We start from the raw sequence: 26472 nt of genomic DNA, 5'->3' as shown, positions 1-26472 counted from the left end.
CCTGGCACTTATCCAATAGTAATAAAACATTGAAATCTAGTTTTTTCCACTTTAAATAATTTTCCACAGCTGGCACAAAACAATTTAGAAACCGTTCTTTAAATAAATCTATGCAGAAATGTATTTGCCATCTTTGAGATACTTTTATTAAATATTATTATAATAAAAATTTTGAATTTCGGGGCTCCCCAGATGTTTGGGCCCTTATTCCCTGCTTACCGTTTTCTGCTAACCCTGTAAATGAGCAGTTACCCAAGCTATTTTATTTGCTTTCTAGTGTACTGGTAATATGTTTTTATTTACACATTTCATTGCACAAGGATTAGAGGATCTATAAACTAGCATAGGTTTTACATGTAATCTCCTGATGCATTACTGCACATAAGTAACATTATGATATTTTTATGCCTTAAAACCTGGTGCAGTTTTCTCCTTTTTTGGAAATAAATGTTCTGTTGGGCATTTTTTTTTTCCACCAAAGACCTGTCTCATTGGCATTGAAAACTTAATGTGGTGTGTGTCCATGCCTTCAATAATTTTTTTGAATTCCTCTGCTTACTTCTTGGCAGCTTCATTATCAGCCGATCCACTTTCTCCTTGAATACTTATGTTATGTAATGAGAAGCAGTTTTGAAATCGCTCAAACCAACCTTTACTGGTAACAAACTCCAGGTTAACAGAAGATTCTCCATTTTCTTTTTGAGGGCTGATGACCCTTCTATGTCTGTGTGTGTCCTGTGGCACAATTTTAACGATCAGACACCATTTAATTGACTGTCCAGATTTTAGCAGCACCCGTTTTACCGCTTTTAATCATCTGACTGAGCCTTATACACTCAGTCAGATTTTATCCGACAATGACAATGTGTCTGCTGTTTTTAGCTATTTTAAATCAATAAAAGTTTTTAATTGTATTTAATTCATGTTATTGTTACGTCTCTATTGATTTATTTCTTATATCTTTGTTATTATATATATGGACACGGTGGCCTTACTAATTAGGTCACTGAGAGTTTAAATGTTTTTTTGTAATATTATCTAGTCTTGGCGCATTATAGCCATAGTTGGTAATGCGCCAAAAAACCCAAACAAACAAACAACCATTTTCTTTTAAATGGTTATAAATTTTTAGTGCCTTTTTGATTAATTACATTGCCATCTAATGGGATCCGTTTTTTACTGCTATCGTCAATCCAAATACCGAGTGCTTTTTCCATTTTCTCGATTATTGGCACTCAGAGATGAGCTGTCATATTTGCGAAAATGAAAGATCCTGCAGCAACAGCAGTTCTAATTTTCCATTCATTTTTCTTTATGGTCCAGATTGTTGCTTCATTTAAATTTAAACTTTTTGCGACATATGGTACCTTTCCCTTTTTTAAGACAATCCAAAATTTGTATCTTTGATTCTAGAGAAATAAAGTTTCTTTTGAGTGGTGCTTTTTTACTCTCCTTAGGCATAATTTAGGTCTGGAATTTAATTCACAACAAAGAAATTATTCCAATACTGTTCTTAAGAACATAATACATACCTGGAAAAAATTTATAAAAGATCAAATAAAAACCAAAATAACCTTACAAAAACCTTAAAAGTCACAAACTGCATGTTTCGAAGTCACAATTTTTTATGATCTCAAACAAGCACAAGTTCAATAGCCCAGAACGTAACTGTGATTTCCTAACAAAATGAAATACAGAGATTTCCCAATAATTTTTTTGCATAACAACTAGCGCGTCAACAATGGGTATTGACAAAAAAAGAATGGAAATGTTTAAAAATTGCATACAACATAATAGCAGGGTTTCCCCTGTACAATAGCTCAAAAATACCATGTCATGCGAGGTTTGCTGCAATTATCTCACCATGTTAGTGCATTTTTGTGTGTACAGAGAAGGGCAACAAGATTAGTGAGGGGAATGAAGGGATCCTCTTACCAAGAGAGGCTTAAGTTCTGCAAATTGCAGTGGCTGGAGACTAGGCACCTGCACGGTGATCTGACTGAGGTGTATAAAGCCTTGAATGGGTTGAGCATGCTGAATTCTGATGGGATCCTTCCACTTGTTCAGATTACGAACCTAAGGGGCATAAATTCAAATTAAGAAAAGACAGATGTAGAATAGATGTGTGGAAATTTGCCTTTAGCCAGCAGGTGGTTAATTGCTGGAACAAACTTCCATCTGTCATTGTGGAAGTTGATAGGTTAAATAAATTTGAGGAGGATTTGGAGGGAATGGTGTGATATTTTTTTTTTTTTTTTTTGGCTGATGCTACATCAGCTCATACACTTGCTTTCTTGCATCACATGCCACTACTACTCTCTTTGTAAGAGGATCCCTTCATTCCTCTCACCAATCTTGTTGCCTTTCTCTGTACACGCTCAAATCTACATCCTTGCTAAAATGAGGCCTCCAGAGCAAATCTACATCCTTGCTAAAATGAGGCCTCCAGACCTGTACATAGTACTCAAGGAGTGGCCTGACCATTGCCTTATACAGAGGTACAATCACCTCCTTTTCCCTGCTAGCAAAATTCCTATATATCACTGACAAAACCCCATGACCTGTCCTGGCAGTCTGTCTGCATTGCTCAGAAAACTTCATATCTGACTGCACAATTACTCCCAGATCTTTTTCATTTTCTACCATCTTACATGTAGTACCACACAGTTGGTACTACATCAAAGTACTGCCTATGGGTAGAAGTAACCCCAGAGAAACGTTGGTACGATTCTCTGGGGTTACTTCTACCCATATGCAGTACTTTGCATTTGTTAAGGTTAAACTTCAGTTGCCACTTCTTAGTCCATCTGCCCAAATTTTCTAGATCCTGTTGCAGTAGCACACTGCCATTACTGTCATTAACAACCCTGCCAACCTTGTATCATCTGCAAACTTCAACACTAAGCCTGATATACCTTCATCAATATCATTGATAAATATACAAAACAACAGTGGACCCAACACCGAACCCTGTGGGACTCCACTAATAACAGCACCCATTGATTACCACCCTCTGTCTTCTCCCACTCAACCATCCTTTTATCCATTGTAGCAACTTACCCTTAATACCATTCTGCTGCAATTTGTACAATAGTCTTCCATGTGCAACAGTGTCAAAAGCTTTCCTGAAATCCAAATATATATCATCAAAATTATTTTTTGCATCCAGTTCCTTTGTAACCACATCATAATATCCTATCAAATTTGTCAGACAAGACTTTCCCTTAACAAACCCATGCTGTGTCTGAATTATTGCTGCAGTCTTGTCTAGATGATCCTGCAATGCATCTTTAACCAGTGACTCCATTATTTTACCCGGAACAGAAGTTAACTAACTGGTCTGTAATTACTTGTGTCACCCTTTGATTCCCCCCCCTTTGTGAATTGGGGATACATTTGCACATCCCCAGTCCGTGGGGACCTCCCTTGAATCCAAGGATGCTGTCATTATTATGGATAAGGGTTTGCTTAGTTGCTTTGCCACCTCCTTTAATATAACTGGATAGATCCCATCCACCCCAGGTGCCTTTCTTATGTTTAACTTCCAACAATTTCTCCTCCACTTTGCTTCAGTTATTACAAAATCATTAAGCACCCTGCTACAATTTGATAACCTTCTGCCATTTTCAAACCTTAATAACTCCTCATGTGTGAATGTAAATTCAAAATACTCATTCGGTTTGTTTGTTATCTGAGCAGGATCGTCAACAGTTGAACCATCGATATCAAGTGGACCAATCAGATTCATCCCCTTCCTTTTAGAGTTTATATAAGTAAAGAAATCCTTGCTGTTTTTCTTAGTATCCTTTGCCAAAGATTTCTCGTAATCTGCCTTCGCCTGACTAACTTACTTTGTGACATGATTACAGACTAGCTTATATCTGCCATAGGCTTCTGAGTCACTTGATAATTTATATGCATCCCATGCATTCTTCTTCTTTGTCACGAGTCTCATTAGTTCATTTGATAACCATTTAGGTATAAACCTTGAACAATATTTCTTAATAAGTATGAAACTTTTAGTAGCTTCCGCAATTAATTCCTTGAATGCTTCTTACTTAGAATTTACTGTTGGTAACATCGTCAGTTGCCGACCGGGCTAGCCGGGTGGGTAAAGTGCCTGCCTAGCAACCCAAAGGTCGCGGGTTCGAATCCCGCCTCGGGCTTGGATCAAAGTACTGCAAAAACCTTGGGAGGTGCATTATGGCCACAGAAGCCGATGCGCCAACAACTACAAAAAAAAAAAAAAAAAAAAAAAAAAACATCGTCAGTTGATCCCACTGTACAGAATTTAAAAACTTTCTGAGACCACTGAAGTTATGAAGTTTTCTGAGCAATGCAGACAGGCTGCCAGGACAGGTCATGGGGTTTTGTCAATGATATATAGGAATTTTGCTAGCAGGGAGAAGGAGGTGATTGTCCCTCTGTATAAGGCAATGGTCAGGCCACGCCTTGAGTACTGCCTACAGGTCTGGAGGCCTCATTTTAGGAAGGATGTAGATTTACTTGAGCGTGTACAGAAAAGGGCAACAAGATTGGTGAGGGGAATGAAGGGATCCTCTTACCAAGAGAGGCTTAAGTTCTGCAAATTGCAGTGGCTGGAGACTAGGCACCTGCGCGGTGATCTGATTGAGGTGTATAATTCCTTGAATGGGTTGAGCACGCTGAATTCTGATGGGATCCTTCCACTTGTTCAGATTACGAACCTAAGAGGGCTTAAATTAAAATTAAGAAAAGATAGATGTAGAATAGATGTGCGGAAATTTGCCTTTAGCCAGTGGGTAGTTAATTGCTGGAATAAACTTCCATCTGTCGTTGTGGAAGTTGATAGGTTAAATAAATTTAAGGAGGAACTGGACAGGCATTTGGAGGGAATGGTGTGATTTTTTTTTTTTTTTTTGGCTGATGCTGCATAAGCTCATACACTTGCTTTCTTGCATCACATACCACTACTACTACTACTACTACTACCACTGTACTCACCTTTACGGAAGCAAAAACCCTTTCCTTTACCCCTGATGGTAATTATATCTTTAAGTAAATCCCACATCAGTACACTGATCACTGCCACCTAGTGGTTCCTTTATCTGCAAATTCTTAATACACGAATGATCACTGCTGATAACCAGATCAAGAGTATTACCCTCTCTGGTTGCCTCTCGAACATGCTGCTGCAGAAAACAATCATCCAATAAATCCACAAAAGTCTTACTAGTGTGTGAGTGACCAACCCACAAGTTCCAGTCAATATCTGGGAAGTTAAGATTCCCCATTATAAAACATTCTGATTTACTAGCCCACTATTTCTCTGTACAATTGTTCATTGTACTCATTTGAGTCATTAGGCCTATAACACACTCCTACTCTTATTCTTGCTTTTGCAGTGCTTATGTCACACCAAACTGACTCAACAGTGCACTGTTCATCTATATCAACTGGATGCGCTTCTTTTGATTTCATATTTTTCTTAATTAAGAGCATGACACCTCCTCATTTCCTATCCTGTCTATCCTTTCTGTATACACTGTAGTCCCCAAATTCCAATTCTGCATTCCTAATATCAGTGTGACACCACATCTCTCATATCCCAACAATATCCGCCTTTGATGTCTTGACCAACACTTCAAATTCATCAAATTTATTTACTATATTTCTAGTATTATTGGTATACATGCACCTATTCCTATTCCCCCTGACACATCCCATATACCCACCTGTTTCACGATGACTGCCATCAGTCCCTGAAACCCCCGCACTCCTCGCTCCAGGTCGTTACTTATTCTAATATAAGTTGTGCAAGAATCACCTTCACCTCTGCCTGCAGCTATTTTTAACCTTTTAGTCTGTGAATCCTCCTAAGCTAGCAGTTTTCCGACCCAACTAACACTGCCTCGATAGCATCAGCAAATATTCTTGCACCCTTTCTATTTAAGTGTATCCCATCCCTTTTAACAAGCACAGAACATGTTGAAAAAAATTCTACCCCTTGAGCCTTGCACATTCCCTCCAGGGCCGATTTGATTGACATGGTTCTCATCATGTACTCCCTCCTATCATGTCTGGGCAGAATTGTAGACACTTTCAAATTTAATTTGTTTAATTTAAGTAAATACATGAGCTGTATTAGGGTAACAATGAGTAAGAACAGGTGCATGTATGATCCTAGCATGTACACTAATGCTAGGATTATAGTAAATTCATTTGATGAATTTGAAGTCATCTCATGCACACATTGTGGGTATGTTGGCAACATGGTGTCACTCAGTTAGGATGAAGAGTTTAATATCTGGAGTACAATTTATACAGACAGAATGGGAGAGGTTATGCTCTTAATTAAGAAGCATATTAAATTTAAGGCAGTGCATCCACTTGATGTGAGTGGCCAGTGCAATGTTGAGTCAGTTTTGTGTGACATAAGTACAGGGAAACAAAAATGAGAATAAGAATGTGTCATAGGCATAATGACTGTGATGAGTATAATAAACAGCTATAGAGAAAAACAGAATTGGCTAGTAAATCAGATTGTCTTATAATGGGGGATTTTATCTTTCCAGATATTGATTTAAATGTGGATTGGTATAACAAACAACTATACAGAGAAATAGAGTTGGCCAATAAATCGCAATGTTTATAATGGGTGTTTTAACTTTCCTGATATTGACTGGAACTTGTGTTTCTTAGTCACTCACATGCTAGCATGACCCTTGTGTTTATATTAGATGATTCTTTCCTACAGAGGCATATTAGAGAGAAAAGAGAAGCAATATTCTTGATATGATTATTAGCAGTGATTCTTCATGCATAAAGAATCTGCAGGTAAAAGACCCAGTGGGTGGCAGTGATTGCAATGTAGTGATGTGGAATTTACTTAAAGACATAACTACTGTCAAGGGTAAAGGGATGTGCCTTTGCTTTCATAAGAGTTACTAGTGGTCTCAGGCAGTTTCTAAACTCTATGCAGTGGTACCAACTGATTATGTTACCAATTGCAAATTCTATATGGAAAGCATTCAGGAAAGTAATCATAAAAGCTACTAGGCTTTTGTTCAAGGTATGCCAAAATACATATATATACAAAATATATACCTATATGTATGCCAGATGAGCTGATGAGACTGGTAGTAGAGAAGAAAAATGATTACAGATCAGTTAGCTTAATTTCATGGAATGTATATAAAGTATCATGATACAGAAGCCTATAGTATATAAAAAGTAGTCTATAATAAAGTCATAAATGAGATTAAGCAAGCTAAAGAGATTATGAGAATTCTCTGGAAAAGAATGAAAGCAGCAAAGTCTTCTTTACTTAGATTAAGTAAAAGAAATGCAATAAAGCACATTGGTCCACTTGATGTTGATGGTTTAACTGTTGATCCCACTCATGTTACTGACAGACTGAATAGGTATTTTGCATGTACATTCATATGAGGAATTCTTTAGAAAAGAGGATGCAAAGTTTATCACTCTCTAACAGGTTGCTAAATGATTTTGCGATAACTGAGAGGAAAGGAGAAGAAAAATCGTTGAAGCTAAATACAAAAAAATTTACTTGGGGTGGGATGAGATCTATCCAATTATATTAAGGGAGGCAGAAAAGGAGGTAAGCAAACCCTTAGCCATAATTATGAGAGTATCTTTGGATTCAAGGGAGATCCTTATGGACTGGTGATGTGGGAATGTATCCCTAATATACAAAGAGTGGATCAAAAGGTGACATGAATAATTACAGATCTGTTAGCTTAATTTCTCTTTCAGAGAAAATAATGGAGTCACTGGCTAAAGCAGTATTGCAAGAACATATAGACAAGAATGCAATTATACTGCAGTCACAGTATGGATTTTTTATGAGGCAATCTTGCCTTGGAAATTTTTGCTGTTGGTAACGTGATCAGGTACATCACCAATATGGTTGTCAAGTAGGACACAAGCGGAATATTTTTCCCAGTCGGCATTATGAAAATTCCAGGAAGTACAGCCTTTAGGACATGACAACCTGTGTTTGAATTGATAATAGGAAAATGGTCACTGTGGAATGGATCATTCATCACTAACCACTTAAATTACCCAAAAACAAAAAAACTTTTTTGTCTCCTAATATAGTTCAGACAACTATGTATTTTGTATCCTAATATACTTTAGTTCAGACTACTATGTAATCTGAACTATGTACTATGTTAGATAATGAAATACATAGTAGTCTGAACTACGTTAGGAGATGAAAACGTTTGTTTTGGGGTAATTTAAGTGGTAGTGTGACTCCTGCACACCTTTTGCTTATTACGAGAGTAGTGTTGGCCAAAGCAGCCCAAATTTCAGATATTTACAGACAAAGGCAAGTGGGTAAGTTTAGTAGATTAATGGAGGAGGCCACGGCCTAACGAGAAGATGGCGTCATTATCTGAAAGAGCTGCACAGACAGGACAAGTGCGGTACACGCTCTCGCACCAGATTCAGAAATGGGAATATGACCTATAACTTTATATGTATTTGAGCACCAAGCAATTAACTAAAGAATAAGAGGGAGTTTTAAACCTAGGTATGAAGTTTGCAGTGATCCCTCCAAATCTGCCAATAACAGAAGTGGCTATGGGCATTGGAAGAGCTGCGAGTAAATTACCAGTGGTCTTGGCTAATGAGATCCATACAAGAACCTCGGCAACCTTGAGTCAGGCTCAGGCTGTTCCCTCCAATCTTAGCATCAATCATAGGAAGGAGCTTAGACAAGCCGATAGCATTGTGGTTTTGCCCTCAGATAAAGGAAGGTCAGCAGTCATCCTTTACAAAGAAGAGTATTGCAACAAAGCCTTGGAGCTTTTGAATGATAGAACAACATACAGGGTTACTCATAGGAATCCATTGGTAGGATTGGAACAGCAGGTAAACAAGACTTTACAATGTTGGTCGAAGGCTGAAAAGATTTCTAAAGATGTTTATTGGACCTTGCATGCCACGGGATGCCAACTACTTAGGTTCTACAGCCTACCAAAGATTCATAAGGCAGGAGGGCTTCCACTTAGGTTGATTGTGTCATTTATAGGCAGCCCTACACATGAACTAGGTTCTTAGCCAGACTAATTTCTCCTATTGTTGAATGTTCCTATTTTACTATCAGGGATAGTGGAGACTTTGTACGATTTGTAAGAGATCAGGTTATAGAAGAGGGCAAGACCATGGTGTTGGGTGATGTGGTATCCTTGTTTACGTGCATTCCTATCAACTTTGGGGTGAAATTTGCACGTGTGGCATTGGAGAAACATGATACCCTAAGGAGTAGGACTCCGTTAAGTGTGGAGGATATTTGTAGTGGGGTAGAGATGTGTGTCTCTCCAGTACCACCATGGTATTTCAAACTTCAATATATAAGCAGGTTCACAGCGCAGCGATGGGCTCCCCTATTAGTGCTGTTATAGTAAATTTAACTGTGGAGGAGCTAGAGTCTAGGATTTTTGATGGGTGAGTTTTCCCCATCCGCACATGGAAACGATATGTTGATGATACACTTGTAATTATTTGGAGGCGGGGAGAGGATGAGGTGCTTGGTTTCCTCAATAGCTTCTCCCCGTTTATTCAGTTCACCTCGAAGGTGGAAATAGAGGGTACCCTCCCTTTCCTTGATGTGTTGGTACATAGGGAGGGCCCTAGAGTGAAAACCAATATGTATAGGAAACCCATGTGCCGGGGCCAATACACGTTACAATATGGCACAAGCCAACCATCGCAAGAACAGCATCATTAGGGCATTACTGGATAGGGTTGGGTCCCATTGCAGCACCTCCGAGGATAGAAAAGAAGAAATTAAACGTGTCACAGCAGATCTCAGAAAATGCGGCTACCCCCAGAGGAACATATAAATGTATCCGAGAAGAGGGGCATGGACATAGAGAGCCATTTACACCCATTGCCACCGCATACATTCCCTACTATCCGGGCCTAACTGAGCATATAACTCGTTGCATGATTGCCAGACATGCTGTGTGCAGCTACCCGGGTGGAGGTTGCACACAGTTGTGTCAAAGGTTAAGGACCTCCATACGTATGGAATGTGTAAGTGGGGTTGTATATAAGATGAAATGCCCGGATTGCAGGGAATGTTATGTTGGTGAAACAAAGCGTCGGTTTAAAAATATGAGGGAGCATATTAGCATGATAAAGACCATGAATTATGGGAGGTCTGCTGTGGTGGAGCATTTTTGGGGGCGCCTCTGTAGCCAGGTGGGGAGGAGCTGCAGTGCATAGCACACGCTTCTTGATTAGACCGGGGTTCAAGCCTGTGAGCCACCAACTATGGAGGATGCGGAAAGGTCAGGGAATGACCACCGCATATCCCCGGAGCAATATGGCTTTAGTTGCTAATGCTCCTAAAAACCAAATAACAACAGCATTTTTGTGAGGAGAACCATCAGATCTCTCTCTCTCCTGACGAAGCTATTATCGTTGACCGGGCAATCAGATTTTGGGACCGCAAGTGGCTCAAAAGCTTGCAGATTTGCTCCTCCGAGAGTAACACTATTAATAGAGACAGAGGAGACCGCATTAATCCACTCCTCGAAGCTGTGGTTCTTGGATGGGATGAACGGTTCCACCTGGGATGCTCCCGAGCCATTTCCAGTTTGCATATGGAGACTAGTGCTCATGCTCCTGTAGAAACGTGCTGTGAACCGCGAGCCTGCTGATATTTAAGGATGTACTGTACATTAAGCTTCAATATTTTATCTCTTTTATTGGTGTTTTATCTACATTATTTTATTGTATTTTATATTTTTATTGTACAGACAGGTATCTTATTTTATCCAGTGTAATTGTACTATTCATTTTACTTATTTTATTTCATTTTTATTATTATCATCTTAATACAAGACATCTCTAATTTATTTTATGTTCTTTAATAAAAGTTTATAACAGTTGATGTAGGATCGTGCAGTCAGTCGGAACATGAACATTCCCAACCCCAACCTTGCATTTAGCAGCATTAAAACACAGCTGTCACTTCTCTGACTATCTTTGAAGTCTGCTCAAGTCATCCTGAAGGAGTGCTGCTTGGCACTGATCATTAACAACTCTGCTAATCTTTTATCTGCAAATTTTGAAATCACACCTTCTATCCCTTTGTTGATGTCATTATGAAAAGGAGAAACAACAGTGGTCGAAGAAAGGTTTCTAAAGGGACCCCACTTGTGACATTACAGCAATCTGAAGAATATCCATTAATTACAACCCTCTGCCTTCTATCCTGCAGCAATCCCAACCTCTTCAAGCTTATACAGTAACCTCTCATGAAGGACCCAGTCAAATGTTTTGCTAAAATCCAAATAAACTATGTTGAAATTATTCCCTAAAACCAGCTCATGAGTAACTGTGTCAAAATAGCCTACCAAGTTAGTTTAGAATGATTTCCCTTAACAAAGCCATGTTGTGTGTCCTTCAGATTATCTATCTCTATCCATACCTATCTAAATTTTCCTGGATTTAAAGTATTCTCCCCCAAGTCCAAAGTTTCCCTCATAATTAACCTCAATGGTTCAGTACACTCCCTCATGCTCTTCCCTCAAAACTACAGGGCATATGCCATCAACTCTGGAAGCCTTATTTGCCTTTATGCCCAGAAGTTTCTCTAATAAACAATCATCTGTAAATATAATATCACTAATTTCATATGGCTGAGTCTCACTTGCACAACCTCTTCTCAGCATGAAGATTCTTTCATCAGTAAATACTGATGCAATGTGCCGATTCAATTCATCTGCAACATCAGCTGGGTTATCTAAGACTTTCCCACACGTAGTGCACAAGGGTCTGATAACTTCTATTTATTCTATTATGAAAAAAATTATATCAGTACTAATTTAGATAAAATGCATCAAACAACTTTTTGTTGGATTCTAGCTCTGAATACTTGGAAATGAATATGCAGACTAAGCTGCAAAGCACCAACAAAAATCTGTATTCCTCAAATAAAAGTCCCATACCAATTATAGGTCTTTTATACAAACTTCATATAAGCCCAATATGGCAGATCTACACAAACAAAAAAAACTAAGGCAGATAAAACAAAAACCTTGCTTATAGAAGTCAAATGTCTGGCTAAACAGAAAAGAGGAAGTTATTCTTTCTCAAGTAGGCATAGGCCATACTTTTCTAATGCATCTCTATTTTCTCACTGGGGAAGATCCACTTGAATGCCAACACTGTCACTCTTTGCTCACAATAAAATGTATTTTCCTAGAGTTCACTTATCTACAAACTGCTATATGCACCTCCTTCGCAGCTATTGTATTTCCTGGAACCTTATCATTACAACGTTTAATAGGCAAAGATGCAATTGCAATTCAGACAGTTTTCTTTGAAATTTATCAGTTAAACCAGCTTTAGCCATATCTCTTTATGTTATATCAGTCATTCAGACATCAAAATCATTTTACAAGTGGGTGTTTTAATCAAAAACAAATGGGTGTTTTAAAGAAGATAAAGTCTCTACAGCAAGCAAAGCCATTTTCCAATGCAAATAAAATTTTGCACATATACAGAGAAACTTTTAATCCCTCATCTCTTCATTAATTGAAAATCTATTTCCCAAAAATTTTGTGATTTTTGCCAGAAGGTTCCTTAATAAGTATTTTCACTATATATATATATAAAAAAATGTGGTCTCAGTGGTTATTGAAGACAGTGTGATATCAATTAAAGTTTGCATACATTCTTATGGATCCCCTCCAAGGCAACTTTTCCACACTGTTGCAAATTTTATATCCCAATCTCCCCCCCCCCCCCAGTACTGTAGATCATGTACCCAACCTAGCTGACAGGAACCAATGGCCTTTATAGCAGCAAGGGTGTTTCTGTTTAATGATAATGTTCCCCACCCCTGTATTTATCACTCATTCCCAAAGAAAACAGCATAATATATTACATTTAACTTGTGAAATGGAGCTCCACAATGAGAGAAATAAAAAAAAAAAAAAAAATATATATATATATATATATATATATATGTAAAATTTTGTGGCTGTTAATAGCAAAATTACTGTGAAAGTTCTTTAATTAAAAATTGCCATTTTATATGTTTGTATCTAGCACCTGTTATTAGCTCCTTGCCTTCTATGTTAGGCTGTATCAGGATTAGATTGGTTTTTAGTCTGTTTTTTGCAAAAGTCTAGAGAATGTTTTTTTATTATTTGGCTAAACTAACCTATTCCTGAATATTTTTAAATGTGAACTTTATTAATTGTGTATATATTGTGTTATAATGATATATTGTATTTAATGCTAATTTTTAACTCAATTAATTCATTGCTAGATAAATACATTTTTGTTGGTTTTGTTCATTAAAGTTTGGCTCGTTAACTTATAAGGGTAAGTTTTTCAGGATTTCAGTACCAAGGCAAACCAACATCCAGATGGCACATTTGAAGCTGCTTCATATGGCAAAACTATATTTCTTGGAGATTCTGTAAAAGAAAGAGAAACTGCAATAGCTAGGCTCTTCGATACTTGCATTGTTATAGAAGGTGAGCATTTAATTTCACACTTCTGTAATTATTTATTTGAAGTCACAAAGTGACTGACAGTCAAACAGTTGTTAGCAAAACTTCATTGTTGTATTTAAGAGAGGGTACTGTCTGGTTGATGAACTGGGCCAGTATAGATGGTCTTCCACATGTGTGGAAATACTGTTCTTTTAATTTTAATATTAAGCATCGTATATGATAAAACACCAAACAGTGGAACCTTATGCTGACTAACTTCATTTTTAGATTGTGACAAGCCTAAAAAATTTATAGTTATCCTGAATCTCTGTTGGAAAAATGAGGATACCACATCTTTTGATCTATGTAGCTCAATACACAATCTCTATTAGAAGAACTGTAGGAGAAATAATTGTCCTTTAAGATCAGATTCACTTTACTTTCTCTCACACAGATATTCAGTTTTGGCACTATATGCCTTTTCTATAGACATTTCCATAGGCACTGCTCTTTTGAATTAGCATCCCTAATTCCATTTTTCTTCCAAAAATCAATTCAGCTATCAGGAATCAGCTGGTCAACAGATATATATATATATATATATATATATATATATATATATGAAACATCCAGTTTCCATGTCATTGCCTAGACAGACTCCAAGAACTGGTTCATCTTGGCTGGTTATATTGTCAGTATCCACACTAGTTTGGTGTAGCTGTCTCACTGTAGTAGCACGTGGTCTGTTTAATTTCTCTAGTACTGGATAACCTAGAAGAATGTCATATGGAATTTTGATTGGAGTTTTATTAGTTTGGTCTAGTAGATACAGTTGGAAAAAAGACTGGTCATGAGTTGACCAATTTTCCATCTTCCTTTAGAGCTTGAGCCCATTCCACAGTCAGAGTTTGAAGGAATTTGCATCTCCAGTTGAGCTTGCATCTCTATTACAGCTTGGCAATGTTGGGTGGCAGAAGCATAAGTGCATTTTGGCACAATTTAATTAACTTGTTCTATAGTTTCCCTAGGAAAACTATGAAATTGAATCCCTAAACTTCAGGAACAGAATGGAGGCCTGAGGCTGTTAGTAAACAGGAAACATTTTGCTAAGTGGCTCAGCTATTGCTTGTCAGAATCACAGTGGCCCCACATTTCAAATATTAAAAAAAATTTATCTTTACAGTAATAAAAGATATGAAATATTAAATGAATTGGCATATTCTCTCTATATGCACATGAGAATTGAAATAATGACATCTTTATTTTATTTGTAATTTTTTTTATATTTTTAATTTTTTAAACTTGAATTTTCTCCTCAGATTTGGTCACAACCACCGAATTCACCTATACGGATGGTCCACTCTCTGTGAGGTAGTCACAAAGGAATTGAATGCAAAAAATAATTTTGACCTTATATACAGGTACAATGTCCCAATTCTGGCTGTTGAAAACTGGAATTTTTCAAAAAGAGAACATTCTGGAGAGTTTTTTTTTTTTTTTTGTATGTGTGAAAACTGTTTCGTTTTATTTGCTACAAAAAAAAAATAAAAATGTTTTTTGGGTAGGGCTGTTGGATGATGAATTGGTTTTCAATATACAATTATATTTAACTTTAAATAATATTTAATTTAATACTTCCAAAAACTCAGTTGGCAACTTGATTATCTATGATTTCTGTTTGGAGAGACAGCAGACTTTTGACTGCCACAAGGAAACATGCTTTGTTCTTAAGAATTCAAAACAGAAAGTCAAACTAATTGCCAAACAAGCCCACAATTTACAAAATTTATTTATAAAGCCATGCAGTTTCCTTGATAGCACAATATCGAACTCAGGGGCTCAACATCTGGTGAGTATGGGCTTGGCATACCCAGGGTCCTGAGCTGGATATCATCATTCTTCTCTTTCTTGGATGGCACCTCCATAGCCAGGTGGGCAGGAGCAGCAGTGCGTAGCACACGCTTCTTGATTAGACCAGGGTTCGAGCCCATGAGCCACCAAATATGGAGGATGCGGAAAGGTCAGGGAATGACCACCACATATCCCCAGAACAATATGGCCTTAGTTGCTAATGCTCCTAAAAACCAAATAACAACAACTCTTTCTTGGTGATTCTCTCTCTCTCTCTCTCTCTCTCTCTCTCTCTCTCTCTCTGCTGGTGCAACATAAGCCTCTGGCTTTCTTTCTCTGGCTAATGAAAATAATAATTGAAAGAATTCCACTGATGTTTTTTTTTTATCATATGTATAAAACATTTATGTAAAAGTTTACCATGAATATTGTGCTACTAATCAGTCCATTATCTATGTCATGAACCTGTTTACATCCATGATGTACTCCGTACTCTACTCATCTCTCATTGGTCTTTAGTAATTGGGATTGACAAGGAAGATGATGTTTACTAATTTATTAATGAGGTAGGGTTGTGTTTTGGCTCATATTTTTCAGTTTCAAACTCTATCAGCAACGTGAATTAGATTAGTGTCATCCATATATTTATTTTTTTTTTAAAATAAAGCTTAATAAGCTTTAAGTTTTTTATTGATCCTTATTGCTTTCTAAATTTTGCATTTCATATGCATTGCATAGGAAATGCAAAAACCCGCAAAAGAACTTTTTTTTTTTTTTTTATTGCTAACTGAACTCCTGAAAAAATACTTTAAAATTAAAATGCTTATCATAAATATGAATTTTAATATTCCTTCAGATCTAAACTTCTGATTTTGTGGGAATTACAGCAAATCTTCTAAAATATTTATTATGGCTGTATATGTTACTTTTGCTTAATTACAAATTTAAATATGAACTGTTTAGGAAACCTGTAAAATTGGCTTGACACATATCTCAGACTTTCTAGATAAGTTTTCTGAAACCTTGTAACCAAGAGATGATGACCAGATTCTGCATTCTCAATAAAATGTATCATAATATATTTTCTTCTCTATGTTTTTGCTTTAATTCTAGGGCATTGATGGTTGTGGAACACTCTTTCTGTATGCAGGAATATGTGGTGAAAATATTTTATGCCGTATTTGCATTTTTTTTATTTCCTCTGTTCTCCTTGTTATATTATTTATTTTTTCAAATTAAATATTGCCTAAGTGATTTCGGTAATCACTTTGGTCACCCTGAGTTTCTCATTTCCAAAATTTGACCGACTGTCCAAAGGGATAAAAGAATAAAATATAGTTAATCCAGTGATTGGCACATGGTACAAAAAAATACTTGAAAATTAAAATGCTTATCATAAATATGAATTTGAATATTCCTTCAGATCTAAACTCCTGATTTTGTGGGAATTTGAGAAGTAGCCATAATAAAATAAGATCTGCGTATTATGTATTCTTTGTGTGCCTGTGTTCCAATTCATGTAACAATAGCTTAAGCTTTTGTTGAGAATGCTGTGAGTTTGTAGTTAAAATGAACATCACAGGTCAGAAAAAAATTACTCCTAGAGGGGATGTAGATGTTTAATATTCGTTTAGTTTTGATTTGATTTCATGTCTTACAAGTCATTGTGTTAGTTGGATTATAATTTTCTTGTGGATAACTTAATTTGGATTACAAGTTTTTGGTCTGTTGTTTTACTATTGTTAGTGGACTTTGCATTCAGCTGATTACATAAGTGGAATTCTTATTTTAATAAGCCTGCTTGACTATTTTTTAATGCCAATGTTCAGTTAGCACAGATTGACATGCCAAATGCACCAGTCATTAATGGGCCACAGATATGACAAAATTTCTGAATGTGCTGGCACTTCAAATCAATTCTGCAAGTGCACTCTTATTGTTCACAATACTAAAAAATAAAATAGTAAAGATATATAATTACATCATCATAAAATCATTTTCAGATTTATTTCAACTTGTGATTTGATTCACATATATTGTGTGCTTGATTGCAGAAATTCAGTCAAGTGTGGGAAAGTGGCAGAAAGCAAATAAATATGGCTCTCAATTTCTTTAAATTTAAATAAATTAAAAATTAGGAATTAAAGAATTCAATATATTTTAAAACAAAGCATATATTGAAAAACTTTATAAGACTTTCAATTTAAAATTTTTATTCTTAAACTTACTTTAAAACTTTTAAAAATATATTTTTTTCCATATATACTTAAAAGATATTCCACAGGATATCTGTGCTTATCAAAATATGTAATAGCCATTGAGATGATTTTTAATACTGATTTTTTTTTTTTTTCCAATGAAAACCCCAAACAAGAGAGGTATTAGAACCTATAGTACCGTGCTTGGGTTGAAGGTTGAGAAGACATTTGTTGACATTAGATTTGAACTTCTGTAGACTGTAAGTTTTAGGAAAGACATATGAAGGAAGGTTGTTCCAGAAAACGGCAGTTGAATGAATAAACGAGGAAGATGAAAAGTTGGTTCTGTAAGTTTGAAGTTGGACAGTAAATGGATGTTGGCACCACGTGTTCGGACTATTTTGAAAGAGAGAGAGAGCAGAAATTATAGAAGCCAATTCAGAAGAACGGTGCCCATGGAAGTATCTGTAGAAAAGGCATGCAGCAGAAACAGTACATCTGTGAGACAGCGAGTGAAGAGACTGTTAGAGATGAGTCATTAATTAACCTAACTGCCCTCTTCTGAATGGAATCTAGAAGCCTCAGAGAGATTTTGGGGGCACCACCCCAGTTGTGGGAACAATATTCCATGGTAAGGCGGATTTGTGATTTTTACACAGTGAACAGCTAGCCATTCTGCTTTCGCTCTCAGCATTCAAAAGTAATGCCGAGAGTGAAAGAGAAAACCAAATTTTTTAGATGCAGAGGAAGCAATATTTGTAATTTGCTAAAAGTTGCCAAGAGAGATTATAATCCCCAAAATAGATATATCATTTTGCCTAGAAATCAGAGTGCCACCAAAGATAAGCATAGGAGCAGAAGAATCCTTTTTGTGAGATATAAGACAAGACTGAGTTTTAGGATTGAAATCAACTAAGTTGTCTTTGCCCCACTGGAGAATTAACTATAAATCGGCATTTAGGAAATTGGTAGCAGATATTCAAGAAGTTGAAGGTGATTGAGCAGGGCAAGGTTTCTCAAACTGGAAAGTGGAATGCAATGTGCTATCATTGGCAAAACTATGGATAGGATTTCCAGTTAAAGGAAGGAGGTCTGGCTGTATTTTTAAAGATAGCACCTAATCTTTCTAATATAGAAAAATTGTAAATATGATCTGGCATGCACAGTGTAGCCACAATAGCCTTTGTAGCAATAATAAACATAGCAATACATCTCCTGCTTATTATATATATACAAGGGGAGGATTCAAAAAAGATTTATATTCACCCAGAAGTAGTTGCAATAGAAACATGAAATTTTTTTGTTTGATATCTTTAAATCTCTATAGCAACCACACATAAAGTGGAATACAGATCAGTGATTCCATTCCTATTTCTGCAAGGAAAAACACGCAATATCCACAAAGAAATGGTCGCTGTATATGGAGAAGACTATCCAGATTATAGTTTTGTTGCACATTGGTATAAACAATTCAAATGTGGAAGACCCTCAATGCATGATGAAGAAATTCCAGGGAGAACAGCAAATATATAACAGAGGAGAGTGTTGAAAAAATGGAGGCATTAATAGTAGTAGTAGTAGTGGCATGTGATGCAAGAATGGAATCCTGGAAGACTGCTGTATTTGCATCAAGGAGTAGCTGCAGAGCTCCAAATTAGTATAGGGTCTGTGGAGAACATTATCCATCAAAAGTTGCATATGAGTGAAGTGTTTGCTAGGTGGGTTATCAGACTTCTGATCTCTTACCAGAAGAAAGAAAAGGCACAATGTGCACATGAAATGTCAGTGTGCCAGGAAAAGCAAGAAGTGTTTTTTCTCACAGCTAGTCACCATAGATGAAGCTGGGATCCATTACTATGATCCCAAAACTAAACAAATGTCAAAACAATAGAAGCATGCAGAATTATCTCCCCCCCCCAAAAAAAGGCAAAAGGTGTTAGGTGATGCTGTCAGTTTTTTGGGATCAGTATGGTGTAATACTAACAGATTACCATCAAAAGAGCTGTGTTGTGGTGGCAAAGTATTATTCTAACCTCCTCATAAAGCTACGTGCTTGTATAAAAGAAAAAAAAGATGAGAAAAGCTGTCAGAAGATGTGCATCTGCTCAACGATAATGCCCCTGTGCATTCCTTGCATTCTACAGTGAGGTGTGTTCACAAATGTGGATTTGAAATATTGCTGCACCCTGTCTGAAAAACAAAAAAAAAGGTAAATTGCAGCCATTATCAATCCACTACAGGATGGAAGCCTCCTCAATAATTGGTTGGCAGGTTGACCATATTTAGCAGTCACGGGCTTGAACCCCAGTCTAATCAAAGAACGTGTGCAGCTATAGAAGCCAATAAGGTTAATTGTACAATTTGACATGAAGTCCTCTCATCAGCACAGACAGGCTATTAGAACAGCTAATGGGGTTCTGTCAGTTATATACAGGGACAAAGCAATGCTTTTCTAGTTGTATATAAGGCAATGATTAAGCAGAATTTCAGATACACACACACAGGGTTGGAAGTCTGATTTTAGGAAGGATGTAAATCTGTTGGAATGGTTGTAGAGAAAAACAAAATTAGTCAGTGGCATAAAAGGATACTCTTACCAAGAAAGACTTCAGTTCTATATATTACATTGTATGGAAGCTAGAAATCTATGAGGAGACCTGATTGAAGTGTTTAAGGCTTTAAATGGGTTGAGTAAACCAAATGCAGATGGCATCCTTACTCTTGCTTGGACAGCACACACGTGGGAACATAACTTAAATTGGAAAAGCATAAATGAATAAATCTATGATTGTATTTTTTGGAAAATACTCACAGATGCTTGCAGAAGAAAGATACTTAATAATCTGGTGCTGGAAAGTATCAACATTTTGAGACTAAATAAAGGTAATTAAAATATATATTTTTTTATTATTATTCTTGTAGGTGGTCCTGGGGCAGCACATGAAGTGGAACAGTTTATTTGGAATGACCACTTTGTAATTCCAATTATATCCACAGGTGGCGCAGCAGGAGGCCAATATGGGGTACCACTGAAAATATTTGAGGTAAAATTTTATAATAATATGAAAAGTTATAGATCTTTTAATGTTATGGAGATTGACTGAATAAAAGACTTTGCCATTATTTCAAATTAAAGGTAAACTAAAATTTCCACTAAACTAGAAATTTCGATCTGAAACTCACTTTCACACTAGCAGTGGGAAATATTTTCAGGAGCTTTTTTTTTTTTTTTTTTTTTTCCCCAATTATCTAATCAGACGGTGATTGGTGAGGGGGGAAAAATGAACTGTGGAATGAGCTGTGACCTCTGGAAAACATGGAAAAACCTCATAATTAGCAAAACTGAGAAGGGCAAATACTTAGTCATGAAAAAAAGATCAGTTACATTCCAGGAATTTTGGAAAATATAGAGAAATGCAGTTTTTCAAACAGAAATAAGAAAATTATAAGTTATGAATATAAAAATATTTAAGTGTTTAACTGGCCAATAATCCATAATGAAAACATAAGAGGTTCACAGGCTGGAAGGTAATTACTATTTGTTATTAGCATAAGGTGCAAGGAAGCCTGAGGCTTATGCTGCACCAGCCAAAAAAAAAAAAAAAAAAAATTGACGTTTGCTCCATGGAGCCGAAGGTGGATCCATGAATAACATCATGTGAAATGAAAAAATTCAATTTAAGCTTAATAAAATCAGTTTTATTTTATTCGGTATTTTCATTTACAATCAACAATAAAGGTTTGCGGTAACCAAAGTAGGATACATAGTTGAAACAATTCAAACTATTAACATTCCGATTAAAGACCAAGTCGATACATGATTGACCACGCGTAGTAGATTGTTTAAGATCAAATGTTGATTCAATGAAGTCAAGGAATGGAGCATTTTCAGGTTTCTTAACGTCAATGTTGGAAATCACCCACTAAAATTATTGGGATCTTTTGAAAGTTGAATTTCCTTACAACTTTAGGTATGTCTCCAAACTTTGGCATATAAATTTGCTATATTGGATATTAAGAAAACTTTAATCTGCTCCAATGTTGAATTAGGTGAGATCTGCTCCAATATTTAATCTGCTCCAATGTTGAATCATAATGAGAATTTTGAGAGAATATATATACAAAGCATAATTTAACCTGGCATTTGTGCAAGCAAAAAAATACGGTCTTATAATGCCTATACAGCAATAAAGCCATCATCACATAGCAGCTCTTTTTTATTTTAACCTTCCCTGTTATGCATGTGATGATATTTCAGTGAAATTTCTAGAAATTATTAGAAGCCTATACGTGCATCCTGTATATCACTATCCCCTTGAATCTAAATCCAGTCATTCTGTCATAGTATACACGCTGAAATTGATTTTTCAAAAACGCATAGATTGTCACACAGGATAATGTTGAGAAAAAGTTGTGAGTTAGGATTAAATTTTGAAGTGTCTGCAATTCTACCCAAACACAATAGGAGAGACTACAGCCATGATGAGAGCCATGTCAGTCAATTCAACCCTGGAGAGAGGCCGACCGGGCTAGCTGAGTGGGTAAAGTACCTGCCCGGCAACCCAAAGGTCGCGGGTTCGATTCCCGCCTCGGGCTTGGATCAAAGTACTGCAAAAACCTTGGGAGGTGCAATATGGCCACAGAAGCCGATGCGCCAACAACTACCAAATCAAAAATCAAAATCAACCCTGGAGAGAGAGTATGCAAGGTTAATGGGGGTAGAATTTTTCTTAGCGTGGTCGGTGCTTGTTAACTGAGAGGGATGGGATACACTTAAATAGAAAAGATACAAGAATATCTACTGATGCTATCAAGACAGTACAGGTGGGTTGGAAAGCTGCTAGCCTGGGGAGAAATACACAGACTAATAGATTAACAAATTTATTCATTTTCAGCTCTGCTTGCAGAGCTGAAAATGATTCTAGCATTTCTACTATTGGAAAATGCAGCTGTATGGAAGGCAAGATGTCAGGGATTTCAAGGCCTGCTGGCATTCCACATGGAACAAGAAAATACATGGGCTGTGTTACAGTAACTAAGAGTAAGGAAATCTGCACGTACACTAAGTTAGGAGCATATTAAATACATTTCATGAATTTGAAGTAATAGTCAAGTCATCAGATGCAGACATTGTAAGAATATCAGAGAAGTGTTGTTACTCAGGCATAATGATTTCAGAATTTGAATATGGGGAGTATGTATACAGAAAGGACTGTGTATAGTATTACTGGACTCTTGGCCCTCAGGGGGTTCACCCCAACTCCACAATGATTTTTTGTGACACAAAACAGACTCTGCAAAGGCCAGAAAAAAAGTATAGATTATACTGTAGTTTGTATAGTGTCAGAGTGTGCTAGTCTGTTGTTCATCTGGCCTCTTTCCCACTATTGCCCATCCTTTTACCACATGGAGGTGGGCCAGGCAGTAGGGTCACATAAATCTCTGGCAGGATGAGCCATGGCAATGACTAGACTTTCCAAGGAGGGTCTCCTCCCAAAAAAAAAAAAGAAAAAAAGAAAATATTTTTTATTGGAAATGAGAATGGGAGGTGACAGTTTAAATAAGTCTTGGAGAAAAAGAGGAAGAGTAAAGGAGTGGATGGTAAAAGGACTTCCACTAAGAATTAGAAGATAAAGGGACAACCCATCCTCAACGTGGGGGGGGGGGCAGTTAAGGGCAAAGAATGTGCTTAGGGTGTTAGAGTCCACCAAGAGAAAGTTGGGAGGGAAGTGGACATGGCTCTGGGGGAAAGAAGAGGGTTAAAGTCTTTGAGCCAGAGTGCCCTAAGTGGGGATACAGGGTTTAGTATTAATGATATTAAGGAAGGTATATCAGCTTAATCTCTAAGCTTGCAGATGAATACAAAGGTTGGCAAGGTGATTAATGACTGTAATCAAAGAATGCTATTGCAACAAGATATAGGAAAATGAGGCAGATTGGCTGAAAAATAGCAATTGAAATTTAACAGTGACAACAAATTGAGAACAAATGACAACTGCATATAGATAACAGTAATCCCAGATTAACATACCAACTTTGTGTTACTACACTCAGTGTAGTAGAAAATACACTACACTGAGTATAGTGTATTTTCCAGACCAGTATGTGTGGCCTGACCATTGCCTTATACAAGGGGATAATCATCTCCTTATCCCTGCTAGCAAAATTCCTGTGTATATCATTCACAAGACACAAAGAGCTACTCTTGCAGCCTTTCTGCACTGCTCAGAAAACTGCATATCTGACTGCACAATTACCTCCGGGTCTTTTTCATTCTCTACTACCCTGAGTGCAGTATTACACAGTTGGTACATTACTCTGGGATTACTGCTACCCACGTGCTACCCAGTTCTGCAAATTGTTAAACTTCAGTTGCCACCTCATAGCCCATCTGCTCGACTTTTCTAGATCCTGTTGCAGTAACATACTATCATTACTGCCAACATTCATATCGTCTACAAACTTAGACATTACGCTTGATATACCTTCATCAATATCATTGATAAATACAGAAAAGTACAATGGGCCCAAAACCAAACCCTTTGGGACTCCACTAATAATATTAGTCCACGAAGAGCAGTGTCCATTGTTTACTACTCTGTCTTCTCCCATTCAACCATCCCTTTATCCATAGCAGCAACTTGCTCTTAATGCCATTATTGCTCCAGTTTGTACTGTAGTCTTCCTGGTGCCTCCGTAGCCAGGTAGGCAGGAATGGCAGTGCATAGCACACGCTTCTTGATTAGACCAGGGTTCGAGCTTGTGACGACCAAATACGGAGGATGCGGAAAGATCAGGGAATGACCACTGTATATCCCCCGAGCAATATGGCCTTAGTTGCTAATGCTCCTAAAAACCAAATATCAACAGTAGTCTTCGTGGATCAAAAACTTTCTTAAAGCTTTATAAGCTTGCATTATTTGCCACTACTAATACTAATATTAATTTATTTTTCACTTTCCTCTCAATTATCACAAAATCATTCAGTTCCTTGTTAGAATTTGATACACCTCTGGCATCTCCATCCCTAAAAATTCCTCATGTGAGGAACAAAGATGCAAAATACCTATTCAGTTTGTCAGCAACCTGAGCAGATCATCAAGAGTTAACCCATTCATATATAGCGGATCAATGTGATTCAACTTCTTCCTTCTAATGTTTTCATAGACAAAGAAGGCTTTGCTGCTTATCTTTGCAGAGACTTCTCGTAATCTGCCTTATCTGCTTTATTTTAAATTTAGATAGCGCGATTTGGAAAGTAAATAATACTTCATGTCCGTAGACTAACCGATTGCAACTTGCCGCCATTGTTATACGATACAACGTGTGCACCGAACTAGATAGCGTAAGGTCTAACAGAAAACTAGATAGCGAGTATAGTAGTATCAATTAATCAGTAAAATTTATTAATCCTTAGCATTAGTAGAGGTATATGATGCAAGAAAGCAAGCTTATGCAGCATCAGCCAAAAAAAAAAAAAAAAAAAAACACCCACTCCCATTTCAACCCTCCGTTCGAAATACTTGCCCAGCTGAGTCTTAAATTTATTTAGGCTATCAACTTCCACAACAAGGGATGGAAGTCTGTTCCACCAACCAACTACCCACTGGCTAAAGGTAAATTTCCACACATCTTTCCTACATCTGTCTTTCCTTGATTTAAATTTATGCCCTCTCAGGTGATTATTCTGAGCAAGAGGAAGAATCCCATCAGCATTGAGCATGCTCAAACCATTCAAGGCTTTATACACCTCTATCAGATCACCTCGCTGGTGCCTAGTCTCCAGACACTGTAATTTGCAAAACTTAAGCCTTTCTTCGTAAGAGCAACCCTTTGTTCCATTCACTAATCTTGTTGCCCTTCTCTGTGCCCGTTCCAACAGCTCTACATCCTTCTTGAAATAAGGCTTCCAGACCTGTATACAGTACTCAGGGTGTGGCCTGACCATTGCCTTATACAAGGGAATAATCACCTCCTTATCCCTGGTAGAAAAATTCCTGTATATCATTGACAAGACACCATGAGCTACTCTTGCAGCCTGTCTGCACTTCTCAGAGAACTTCATATCTGCCTGCACAATTACACCCAGGTCCTTTTCATTCTCTACCACTGTCAGTGTAGTACCACAGAGTTGATACGTTGCTCTGGGGTTGCTGTTTCCCATATGTAGTACTTTACATTTGTCAATGTTAAACTTCATATGTCACCTCTCAGCCCAACTGCTCAACCTTTCCAGATCCTTTTGCAGCAGCATAGCATCAGTAGTGTCCTTAACAACCCTGCCAACCTTTGTATCATCTGCAAACTTGAACATTAAGCTTGATATACCATCATCAATATCATTTATAAATACAAAAAACAACAATGGACCCAACACTGAACCCTGAGGGACTCCACTAATAACATTAGTCCACGATGAGCAGTGTCCATTGATTACCACTCTCTGTCTTCTCCCCCCTCAACCACCCCTTTATCCATGGCAGCAATTTGCCTCCAATGTCACACTGCTCCAATTTGTGTAGCAGTCTTCCATGTGCAACAGTATCAAAAGCCTTTCTAAGATCCAAATATATAATATCAAAGATATTCCCTGCATCCAGTTCTTTTGTGACTGCATCATAGTATCCAATCAAATTGGTCAGGCAAGACTTTCCCTTAACAAAACCACACTGTGTCCGAGCTATAACTGAAATCTTGTCTGGATGATTCTGCAGTGCTTCTTTAACCAGTGCGTCCATTAATTTTCCTGGAACAGAAGTTAAACATACAGGTCTATAATTACTTGTGTCAGCCTTTGATCCTCCTTTGTGAATTGGGGTCACATTTGCACATCTCCAGTCTATGAGTACCTCCCCTGAGTCCAAAGAAGCGCTCGTAATTATGGCTAAGGGTTTGCTTACTTCCTTTGCTGCCTCCTTTAATATAACTGGATAGATCCCATCCACCCCGGGTGCCTTTTT

At 37.2% G+C, this 26472-nt stretch overlaps 1 protein-coding gene across 2 annotated transcripts in view; it reads left to right on the top strand.

Moving 5' to 3' along the window:
- LOC150078362 (uncharacterized) overlaps positions 1-26472 on the top strand; it is a 399628-nt gene that overhangs the window by 355787 nt on the left and 17369 nt on the right. For both annotated transcript variants that reach the window (XM_090385439.1, XM_090385438.1), the window contains exons 16-17: positions 13364-13505; positions 20435-20556. In XM_090385439.1, coding sequence (XP_090241565.1) covers positions 13364-13505; positions 20435-20556 — 264 coding nt within the window. The remainder of the gene's footprint in view (positions 1-13363; positions 13506-20434; positions 20557-26472) is intronic.

Source organism: Mastigoproctus giganteus, chromosome 11 (genome assembly GCF_048544385.1).
Source record: "Mastigoproctus giganteus isolate SK-2022 chromosome 11, ASM4854438v1, whole genome shotgun sequence".
Lineage (NCBI taxonomy): Eukaryota > Metazoa > Arthropoda > Arachnida > Uropygi > Thelyphonidae > Mastigoproctus > Mastigoproctus giganteus.
This window is presented reverse-complemented; position numbering and strand designations above follow the sequence as displayed.